Source organism: Pipistrellus kuhlii, unplaced genomic scaffold, assembly GCF_014108245.1.
Source record: "Pipistrellus kuhlii isolate mPipKuh1 unplaced genomic scaffold, mPipKuh1.p scaffold_m20_p_11, whole genome shotgun sequence".
NCBI classification, from domain to species: domain Eukaryota; kingdom Metazoa; phylum Chordata; class Mammalia; order Chiroptera; family Vespertilionidae; genus Pipistrellus; species Pipistrellus kuhlii.
The window spans coordinates 25,386,924-25,398,744 of record NW_023425416.1 but is presented as its reverse complement, the minus strand read 5'-3'; the positions used below and the strand labels follow the sequence as shown (position 1 = coordinate 25,398,744).

At 46.5% G+C, this 11,821-nt stretch overlaps 1 protein-coding gene across 1 annotated transcript; it reads left to right on the top strand.

Annotated features, from left to right (window-relative positions):
• The first annotated feature begins 10,707 nt into the window (after window positions 1-10,707).
• On the top strand, window positions 10,708-11,337 carry LOC118715290 (ATP synthase F(0) complex subunit C2, mitochondrial-like). Its single transcript, XM_036431298.2, has one exon. The coding sequence runs from the start codon at window positions 10,762-10,764 to the stop codon at window positions 11,206-11,208; it is 447 nt and encodes a 148-aa protein (XP_036287191.1). The 5' UTR covers window positions 10,708-10,761; the 3' UTR covers window positions 11,209-11,337.
• The last annotated feature ends 484 nt before the right edge of the window (window positions 11,338-11,821 follow it).

Sequence of the window (11,821 nt, the reverse complement as noted above, 5' to 3'; positions counted from 1 at the left end):
AAAAATTGCCAGCACAGTGAACAAAGCAATAGGACAATGCATAGCTTATGAATTTCTTGAAGTGAAAAAGGAAAAGGTATTTACATATACTGTACATCTGTGTATGAAAACATATGCATATGAGTTAAAAAACACGGTCCAGCCAAAACCAGTTTGGCTCAATGGATAGAGCGTCGGCCTTCGGACTGAAAGGTCCCGGGTTCGATTCCGGTCAAGGGCATGTACCTTGGTTGCGGGCACATCCTCAGTAGGAGGTGTGCAAGAGGCAGCTGATCGATGATTCTCTCTCATTGATGTTTCTAACTCTCTATCCCTCTCCCTTCCTCTCTGAAAAAGTCAATAAAATATATTAAAACACAAAACAAAACAAAACACTGTCCAGTGGTATGCACACTTAACTGTCATGGGTTTTCTTTCTGGGGAAAGAAACAGTAATATAAGGGTGTACTGGGCACTATCCGGTGTTATCCGGATGCCTCTCTTTAGAACCAAGACACTTCTCCCAGCTGCCAGTATGTTGTCTGCTGACAGCTTTATGCAGAGTGCCCCTCCAGGCATTGCCCTCAGCTGCACGTAGCTGCTTTGCCAAGTTGAAGCCCCTCCCTGGGGACAGATTGAACACAATGACTGGTTTTGTGCAGTACAAAGGCAGGTCCCCTTTGCCTCAGCGTGGGACAGTTCCGAAGGGCCATCCTGGCTTCAGAGCTCCTCACGGGATTGCCGCAGCCTCTGTTGCAACTGCGTTTGCTTTGCAACCTGCCCATTCTATGCCTCATTTCCCTTGTCTCCGTCCTTTGCAAATGTTGTTTCTGAGAATACTTCCCAATAAACTACCTGCACACAAATCTGATGCAGAGTCAATTGCTTTTAACAAGGGGAGATAAAGTACTGGGTGGTGAAAGATAGGTGGGTGGGCTTTTCACATTTTGCCCTCTTATGCAAATCTGAGTTAAGTTGTAAGAACCTAGGTTGTCATTTTAAATTTGTGTTTAAACATTGCCATTAACTAGGAACTATAATAACGATGTTGTGCTAACTCTTTTTTTAAAATATATTTTATTGATTTTTTACAGAGAGGAAGGGATGAGAGAGAAACACTCACCAGCTGCCTCCTGCACACCCCCTACTGGGGATGTGCCCGCAACCAATGTACATGCCCCTGACCGGAATGGAACCTGGGACCTTTCTGTCTGCAGACAGACGCTCTACCACTGAGCCAAACTGGCTTCAGCATGCGCTCTTAAAGGAGAAGTTCTCCTGCCCTGCACATCTCCCCCGCTTCCCGCCCATGAGTCTCACTACCGTGGCACAGTCACTTCATGCCTATGTACTTCCTGAATGGGGATCACATTCAGTCATACTGTTGCATGGCTTTCATTGTTGGGGGGGGGGGGGGGGGAAACACACCCAAAAGTCATGCAACTATTTCTTACGAAGGTGGGTTTTTCACTATTCGATAAAGATGATAGAAAAGCAAGGCACAGTTGAACCAGGATGGGCATTCAGAACTTGGACAGTTGTCTTGGCCGTGGGTCCAGAGCAGGTGAGTTCGCTGCATCCTGTGAAAAAGGGAGTTTCTGGAGGAAGTCCGTGTAATCTCCCACAGCTTCGGGGCCAGAGCACCGGAACTGAAACCCAGGGTTCCGAGCTCCAGATTCCTGGTTCAGCGTTCTTCCCACTGAATGCATTCTAAAGGCTGAATGCATTCTCTGAAGAGAAGCCTCCAGATGGGCACAGCAGGCCTCCATTCCCTGGCGAGGGCAGAGAAATTGTCTTTTTATGGGACTGTTTTTAAAAAATATATTGTTATTGCCGAAACCGGTTTGGCTCAATGGATAGAGCGTCGGCCTTCGGACTGAAAGGTCCCGGGTTTGATTCCGGTCAAGGGCATGTACCTTGGTTGAGGGCACATCCCCAGTTGAGGGTGTGCAAGAGGCAGCTGATTGATGTTTCTCATCAATGTTTCTAACTCTCTATCCCTCTCTCTTCCTCTCTGTAAAAATATATTGTTATTGATTTCAGAGAGGAAGGAAGAGGGAGAGAGAGATAGAAACATCAATGATGAGAGAGAGCCATTGATCGGCTGCCTCCTTACACGCTCCACACTGGGGATCAAGCCGAAACCCGGGCATCTGCCCTGACCGGGAATTGAACTCTGGTTCATAGATGATGATCAACTACTGAGCTACACCAGTTGGACAGATTTTTTTTTTTTTAATAGGTCTGTTTTTTGGGGGAGGGGGAAGGTTCAGAGGAATTCTTGTCCTTGAAGAGGAAGGGGATAGGAAACGTGTATACAGGACCTGCCAGCCCGTGGCCACCTTGAGGAAGTAAGTAGTTGTGGTCCTCCGCTGCTCGGGAGTCCCTTCCTCCCCCAACTTTTCTCCTGAGTTCTATTTTCAAGTTCTCTGGGGACTGTTCTCGGAAGCCATGGGGAAATGCTGTCACACTAGTTATTCTTACATATCAATGAAACCTCCCATTTAGGAGTCTGGATCGCAGGCTGGCCAATGAACCATTAACCACAGTGGCGTGGTTGGAAACTTCCCTTAAAAATGAGGAACTTAAAAATTGAAGAGTCTATATTTGTTGATCCAATACCATTGTGCTTTATTCCATCCCAAACAAACCTCATGAAACCCTAAGTACAGAAAGAAAAAACAAGTGTTAATGAAGATATGGAGAAATTGGAAGCTTTGCACAGTCTTAGTTAGAATATAAAACGTTGCAGCCACTGTGGGAAACAGTTCCTCAAAAAAAATTAAAAATAGAACTATCATATGATCCAGCAATCCCACTTCTGAGTGCATACCCCAAAGCATTGAAAGCAGCATCTGCAGGAGATATTTTCACTCCCATGTTTACAGTGGCATCAGGGAATTTATGGGTTAATGGATAAACAAATGTGGTCTACACATACAATGGAATATTCTTTAGCCTGAACAAGGAAGCTATCCTAATACATGCTTCAGCACGAGTGAACTTTGAGGACATCATGCTAGTCATGTAAACAAGCTAGTGATGTAAAGACAAACGCTCTATGATTTCACGTATACTAGGCATCTGAATTAAATTCATAAAAACAGGAAGGTTGGCTAAAACTGGTTTGGCTCAGTGGATAGAGCGTCGGCCTGTGGACTGAAGGGTCAGGGTTCGATTCCAGTCAAGGGCATGTACCTTGGTTGCGGGCACGTCCCCAGTGGGGGACATGCAGGAGGCAACTGGTCCATGACTCTCTCTCATTGATGTTTCTAGCTCTCTATCCCTCTCCCTTCCTCTCTGTAAAAAAAAAAAAAAAAAAAAAAAAAAAAATCAATAAAATATATTTAAAAAAATTTAAAAAACAACAACAGGAAGGTTGCAGAGGTGGTGATGGAATGAGGAGTTGTTTAAGGGTATAAAGTTTCGCAAGATTAAAAAGTTCTGCAGATTGGTTGCACAACAATGTGAATATACTTAACACTATCAAAAAGTAGATGGATTTATTTTTTAATTTTTATTATTATTTTTTAATATATATATTTTATTGATTTTTTACAGAGAGGAAGGGAGAAGGATAGAGAGCTAGAAACATTGATGAGAGAGAAACATCGACCAGCTGCCTCCTGCACACCCTCTACCGGGAATGTGCCTGCAACCAATGTACATGCCCTTGACCAGAATCGAACCCGGTACCCTTCAGTCCGCAGACCGATGCTCTATCCACTGAGCCAAACTGGTTTCGGCAGCAGATGGATTTAAATATGTATTAAGCTAAGAGGAATCCTCTCAAGTGAGTTTAAATGCATTTCATTGTCAGACAACCTACATGCCATGCTTTTCTAAAAACCATGCTTCCACTCAAAATAAATCCAGGTTAAAATAAATGAAAAGCTCAAGAGCTCATTTGTCCTAATCCTGGTGTGTGGGTGACAAGCAGCAATCAATTATGATGACAGGTGATAGATCCCACTTGCCAAATTTATTAACATTTTTCCACTTCTAAACTGGGCCTACCTGGTTTGGCTCCGTGGATAGAGCATGGGCTGTGAAAGGTCCCAGGTTCAATTCCAGTCAAGGGTACCTGCCTGGGTTGCAGGTTTGATCCCCAGTGTGGGGTGTGCAGGAGGCAGCCAATCCATGATTATCTCTCATCATTAATGTTCCTATCTCTCTCTCCCTCTCCTTTCCTCTCTGAAGTCAATATACACACATATGTACAGAAGATCATATCTGAGGTCACACTATCCTCCCAGTAACCCCAGAGAGCAATCATGCCATTTGGATTTATGTTTTCACCAGTAAGGAACTGATAGGCCCTGAAAGGTGAGGCTCAGTTGGTTGGTGCATCCAAAAGGTGGCAGGTTTGATTCCTGGTCAGGTTGCAGGTTTGATCCTGGGTTGGGGTGCAAGCAGAAACCAGTCAGGCTGCGTGCAGGAAACAACTGTTTGATGTTTTTCATATTGGTGCTTCTCTGGCTGTCTCTCAAAACAATCTAAAAAAACAACAACAAATCAACAAAAGAACTGATAGTTTTTGAAGTGACCAAGAAGGTGCTTGATTGGTTCTGCACCCTGTCATAAAATTTTACGCTTTCTGGTCTCTGTACTCCAAGTTTCTCTTTGATTGAGTTCATGCAGTCCTTGATGTATTTCTCATAGTCTTCTTTCATGAAGCTGGTTTCCTGTAAACGAAGGTCATGACAGTATCCACAACAGTGATGACTGTGCCCTTCAGGCCTTCAGAGGAGGCATTCCCAGCAATAAGTGAGTCATCAATGCTATCTGCTATCCTCCTGACCATCATCTCCTTCACCTTCAGGCACAGCCCATCAGCAATGTCCCAGGTCTTGAAGACTTCTGAGAACACTTTGTCACCGTCAGATGACCATGACAGTGGCTGGAAGGAGAGGATGCGGCACTGGTGATACAGCCAGAGCATACTCAAGGGGAGGGAGATCAAGTGGAAAAGCCACACCTACATTCTTCATAGGAAAACTGATAGACAGGGAGACGATAGTAAAAGCATCCAGAGAGCAACCCAGATGAATAACCAAATACTGAAGGCAGGAGGTGAATGGATAAATACCAGTGGTATGTCAATACAATGTATACATGGCACACTCTACACGGAATATTCAGCTCTAAAAAGAAATGAGCTACCAAGTCGTGAAGACATATGAAGAACACTTAAATGCATACTACTAAGTGAGAGTTGCCAATCTAAAAAGGCTACACATCATGATTCAAAGTATATGACATTCTGGAAAAATGCAAATAAATTCTTTAAAACTTACGGGGCTTTTGGTTAAGATGGCAGTATACACAAACACAGTACTTGGAACTTCTCGCAACCACATCAAAATTACAATTAAACTATAGAAGAAACTAATAGGAGTGGAGATGCAGAACAGGCTGGTCCGACACCCACATGCGGCAGTTAAAACATGGGAGGGATATGTCAGCTGTGGAGGTCCCCCCGAAGAGCCAAGGGTTCTATCCCCACACCAGGCCTCCCAGCCCAGATTCCAGGGCTGGGAAGAGAGGGCCCTATAACTTCTGGCTGTGAAGACCAACAGGGATTGTGGCTGAGTGAGATGGAAGCTGCTGGAGTTGTAGGTGTTCCTCTTAAAGGGCCCAACAACAGACATACTCAAACTCACTTGCCCTGAACACCAGTGCTGGGGCAGCAAAGGTGTTAGCAACATATGGGGAGGGACTAAATTGTTTGGCAGCAGGGTAAGAACCGGAGAGGCAAATTTCTCCTGGCAGAGGTGCTGGCAGCAGCCATTATTCCTTTGCTGGGCCCTCCCCTGACAGAGCCTGCAGGCAGGCTACCAGATCACAGTCTCCATCCACCTAGCACTGTTGGCCCTGCCATGATGATTCCCTGAGACCCGGGCCACCCAGCTTGTGGGCCCACCTGTCCTTTCCAGTGGCTTTTACATACACACAGGCTGTCTTGGCTCATGCTGCCGACTTTCCTGAAATCTCTCAAGCAAGCAGCGTCGGGCCTCAGTGTACCCCGTACCTCTTGCCAAGTGGCCCCAGGCCCAACACTAGTGGCAGCAGGCCTTGGTTCACAGATTGGCCTCTCCCTGGTACCTCCAAGCCCAGCACAAGTAGCAGTCATCTGCATATCACTTTGTAGCTCAGGTTCGGTGGCTACCAGGCAGGGAAAAGGTGGCAGTTGACCTTGGCCTGCACTTCCCAAGAGGCTGCACAGCCCACCCGGTGGACAGCTTCAGATCCAACCACCTTCATGAACAACACACTCAAGAGATAAACTAGGTGGGTACCTGAGCCCCTTTGCTCCATGTGAGTTCTGCTCCATAAGGTCAGCCTCTTCACAGCTATCCTCCAAGGTGGTTGTGGCCAGTCCTTGAAGATGATTGGCTAGGGGGGGGGGGAGGGTAAATCACTCCCATTGATGTGCCAACAGCAGTCAATGTGCAACAGGAGGATGCACATAGCCCACATGAGGGGTGTACCTGGAGCACCCAGCTCAGGTGACTGGGGAGGCTGCACCACTGGGCCCTACAGGACACCTACTACATAAGGCCACTCTACCAAGACCTGGAGATCTAATACACAGAAACAAACACAGGGAGGCTGTCAAACTGAGGAGACAAAAAAACAAACAAACGAAAAAACAAAACAAAAAAAAACAACAACACATGGCCCAAATGAAAGAACAAAACTAAACTCCAGAAAAAGAACTAAACAAAACAGAGCAAAACTCCAGATAAAGAACTAAATTAGAAAAGCAACCCACCAGATACAGAATTCAAAACAGTGGTTATAAGGATGCTCAGTGAACTCAGGGGAAGAGTAGAGGAATTTAACGAGAACTTCAACAACGAGATAGGAAATGTAAAAATGGAGATAAAAAACATTAAAAAAGTACCAGTCAGCAATGAAAGGAATACACTAACTGAAATGAAGAATACATTACAGGGAATGGACAGTAAAGTACATGAAGCAGATGACCAAATCACCAAATTGAAAAAGAATCCAAAAAAAATGAGGATAGTCTAAGATGCCTCTAGAACAATTTCAAGTGTGCCAACATTCGCATCATGAGAGTACCAGAAGGAGCAGAGAGAAAGCAAAACAACGAAGACCTATTTGAAAAAAACAATGAAAGTATTCTTGGCCAGCGTGGCTTCATCCTATGCATCAAGCGTCCCTGTCACCAATTCAGTTCCTGGCTTCCTGGCTGTAAGTTCTGTTCCATGGGGTCAGCCTCCAGTAGAGGCCTGCAGAAGGCAGCCAATCGATGTTTCTCTTTCTCCCTCTCCCTTCCTCTTTCTCTAAAATCAATAAAAACACATATAAAAAAATAATGACAGTAAACTTCCCTCACCTGGTGAAAAAAATAGGCATACATGTCCAGGAAGTACAGAGTCCCAAACAAGATATCCCAAAGAGGACCACACCAAGACACATCATATTCCTACATAATAAAAGCCTAATATGCTAAGTGTCCGGCCTTTCATTCGACCATTTGACTGGTCACTATGATGCGCACTGACCACTAGGGGACAGATGCTCCAACTGGGAGGTTAACTTGCTGCTGGGGTTTGGCTGATCAGGACTGAGTGAGATGGGCAGGACACCTCCTAGAGCCCTCCTGCAGTCCCTGCCCAACCCCGATTGTACACCAGTGGGGTCCCTTGGCCTGGCCTGTGCCTTCTCGCAATCCGGGGCCCCTCAGGGAATGTGGAAGAGCTGGTTTCGGCCCGATCCCCGCAGGCCAGGCTGAGAGACCTCACTGGTGCATAAATCCGTGCACCAGGCCTCTAGTTAAAATATAAAAGGTTAAAGACAAAGAGAGAATCTTAAAAGTAACAAAAGAAAAGCAGTTAGTTACCTACAAGTGAGACTGTCAGCTGATTTGTAGGCCAGAGGGATTGGCAAGAAATATTCCGTGATGAAAAGCAAGGACTACTCTACCCAGCAAAGCTATCATTTAGAATCAAAGGAGAGGTAAAAAGGCTTCCAGCAGCTTAGGTCTGCCTGCTATGAAAGTCCTTACTGAAGTTCAAGCTCTTCCCCCAACACATTTCAGCCATTCTCGCAGTGAGCACCAAAGGCCTGGTCCCTTCCTCTTGGGCACACGGAGACTCTTTCCCCAGACTGGCAAATGAAGTATGGTTTGGAGGAAGTGCTTGGCTGGATCCCCTACGTGTTGAGTTCAATTTCCTCCTTTGGGTGTGTTTTAGCTTCCAACTGGGATCTTTGCCATAGTCATTGTATCAACCACAGTCTGCATGGAGACTCTTAAAGCTATACAGGCAAACAAATAGAAAGGACTTCTTAAAGCCACGCAGCTGTTAGAATCTCCACTCCTACCTGACCCAGAAGTTCTGTACTGCCTGCGAAGTGCTTAGTGAGAACTATTTATTTATTTATTTATTTATTTTAAATATATTTTATTGATTTTGTACAGAGAGGAAGGGAGAGAGATAGAGAGCTAGAAACATCGATGAGAGAGAGAGTCATCGACCAGCTGCCTCTTGCACACCCCCTACTGGGGATATGCCCTCAACCAAGGTACATGCCCTTCACCGGAATCGAACCCGGGACCTTTCAGTCCCCAAGCCGACGCTCTATCCATTGAGCCAAACCGGTCTCGGCTAGTGAGAACTATTTAATCAGCTTGGGTTCTTTCTATAACCACAACGAAATTGTATATTCCAAGGGAATGAGCTGTTTTTTCCCATCCCCCCATCCTGCTCCTCCCCAAGCCTTCCCCATCCAGGCGGCAGCACTGTTATTCACCTGGCTGTTTGAGAGAAAAACTAGACATTTACCTTTATTTTTCTTTTAAAAAAAAATGTATTTTACTGATTTTTTTTTTTACAGAGAGAAAGGGAGAGGGAGAGAGAACCAAAACATCGATGAGAGAGAAACATCCATCAGCTGCCTCCTGCACCCCCCCCACTGGGGGTGCGCCTGCAACCAAGGTACATGCCCTTGACTGAAATCGAACCCGGGACCCTTCAGTCCGCAGGCCGTCACGCTATCCACTGAGCCAAACCAGTTAGGGCAACCTTTATTTTTTATTATCCTTCACCCCTCATTCTATCTATCGGCAAGGCCTATTGACTCTACACAATGCCCAGAATCTACCTTCTTCTCTTCACCACTTTGTGGCCATCGGTTCATCACAGACAACTTCTGGGGTCTGCTAACTGGTCTCCCTGCTTCTACTCTTGTCCTGCTTCAGATCACCCTCCTCACAGCAGCCAGAGCCATCTCTCAAGGACAGGCCACAGCCCCTGCTCAGAATCCTCTGAAGGCTCCCGTTGAACTTTTGATACATTTCAAACTTCTGATCCTGGTGCAGGAGGCTCTGTATATGTGGCTACAGCCTTTCCCTGAAGTCACATGTCTTACTGCTTTCCCCGTCAGCCACGTGGCCTTGTTGGTTCGTTCCGTGTGCCAAGCTTGTTCCTGTCGCAGAGCCATGGGATTGTTGTTGGCAATGCTTAAGATGCCATCAAGGTTTCCTTGTGGCTGGCTCCTTGGTATTTAGGCCTCAGCTCAGTGCTTTGTTTCATAATGAAACCTTCGAAAGTTCAGTGGCTCCAAAACAGCCGTCATCTGTTTTGCTTATGTTTCTGTAATCTGAGCAGGGTTTGATGGGGAAGATCATTTCTGCTCCTTGGGGCAAATCCACCAAGAACTGAGGATCTGCTCACTCCCATGGCTGGCAAGCTGGTGCCGAAAGTCATTTATGAGCAACACCAGGGCTGAAGCCTTGGTTGTTCATGAAGCTGGATTTCCAGGAAAATGTCCCCAAAGACCCAGGTGTAAGCTTTATTGTCTTTCATGACCTATCCTCAGAAGTCACAAAGTGTTACTTCTGTTGTACGTCTTTAGTTGAGCAAGTCACAAGTCTCAAGAACAGATACTCTACCACTTGCATGGGGAGTGGCAGGGTTCTGCAACAGTACACTAAAATGGAAATGTTGCTTTTCTGGACAATTCTGGGTAATACTATCTGCCATAGCTTCCTCTTCAATGCGACCATCACTGACTGTCCTATATCAATCAGCTCCTTCTTCTCACCCCAAATCGCCAGCTGTGAGCCGGCTTCTAGCTGAGCGGTGCTCTCCCTGTGGAAGTGCATGGACCATCAGGGGGCAGCTCCTGCATTCAGCGTCTGCCCCCTGGTGGTCAGTGCACATCATAGCGACCGGTCGTCCGCTGTTAGGTTGATTTGCATATTATGCTTTTGTTATATGGGATAGAAGCCCTCTGAGAGCAGGAGTCTTGCATGAAGGGAGGCCATGTGGGAGGCTGACGCACTAAGGTCTGCCAGTTGCAGTCAGAGAGATGATTGCTATTTAAAGATATGTAAGGGTGGAGACCATGGTATTTGGTGACTGACTGGCTGTGAGGCATGAGGGGAGAAAGGAAGACACTGGGTTGCTGGTCCACCTCAGACCAAAGAATGGCATGGGAGTAAGGGTGTGCATGTCTCAGGATTCTCTGGCCGAGGTCATGCTGAGACCTACACTAGTGGAAGGTAAATAGTGTTACATGTGTGATGATGAGACTGTCCAGATGCTCACCAAACACCACTCCTCTTTTCCCTAAGCTTCCAGCCACATTTCCCAGCCCTCTGCAGTTAGGTAGGGGCTTGATGAAGTTATGGTGAAAGAAATGCAAGTGGAAGCTGATGTATACCACTTTCAGGGGTAGCCCATTAAAAGCCATCCTGCAGCTCTCTGTCTTCTCTGCACTGGGAGCAGCTCCCCTCATCCCCTGAAAATGTATGCCTGCACCGAGTTTGTCTCCACCCCCTCCCTGGTCAGGAGCGCCTCTCAGCTGAGCAGGTCAATGTCTGCAGTGGTGCTGAAACGACCAGAGACACTGACAGATGAGAGCCGCAGCAGCTTGGCAGCCCCACGTTCCCTGACCTCGCTTGTTTCTAGCCGCAGCTTCCAAACCAGTGCCATTTCAAGGGACATCGACACAGCAGCCAAGTTCATTGGGGCTGGGGCTGCCACAGCAGGGGTGGCAGGCTCTGGGGCTGGAATTGGGACTGTGTTTGGGAGCCTCATCATTGGTTATGCCAGGAACCCTTCTCTGAAGCAACAGCTCTTCTCCTACGCCATTCTGGGCTTTGCCCTCTCAGAGGCCATGGGGCTCTTCTGCCTGATGGTGGCCTTTCTCATCTTTTTCGCCATGGGAAGGAGCTGTCTCCACCTCCCATAGTTCTTTTTCCCGTGTCTTACCTGCCCTGATGCACCTTTTCCTATACCTCCCAGGCAGCCTGGGGAAAGTGGTTGGCTCAGGGTTTGACAAAAGGAAGACAAATAAATACTGTATTAATAAGAAAAAAAATAAAAATAAAAGCCATCCTGCAAGGTCCTCACACTCCCTTCCCCTTCCTTATAGGTATGTTAGCGATGGCAGCATCGCAGATGAGAGAGGCATGGGAATCGCTATGTGGAATAGATAAACACTCCTTCGCAATCTTCTTAATTGCATGACACAGAATTTAAAAATATATATATATTTTATTGATTTTTCACAGAGAGGAAGAGAGAGGGATAGAGAGTTAGAAACATCGATGAGAGAGAATCATCGATCAGCTGCCTCTTGCACACCCCCTACTGGGGATGTGCCTGCAACCAAGGTACATGCCCTTGACCGGAATCGAACCTGAGACCCTTCAGTCTGCAGACCAACACTCTATCCACTGAGCCAAACCAGTTTTGGTGGTGGGGGGAGAGGTGGGAAATGACAGAAATTTATTCTAGTTGTGGAGGCTAGAAGTCTGAATTCAAGGTGTCAGCAGGGCCATGTTTTCTCAGAAGTTTCTGAG

What these genes read in the sequence shown, in the direction of transcription:
- LOC118715290 (XM_036431298.2), top strand. Translation starts at nt 10,762, where the DNA reads ATGTATGCCTGCACCGAGTTTGTCTCCACCCCCTCCCTGGTCAGGAGC.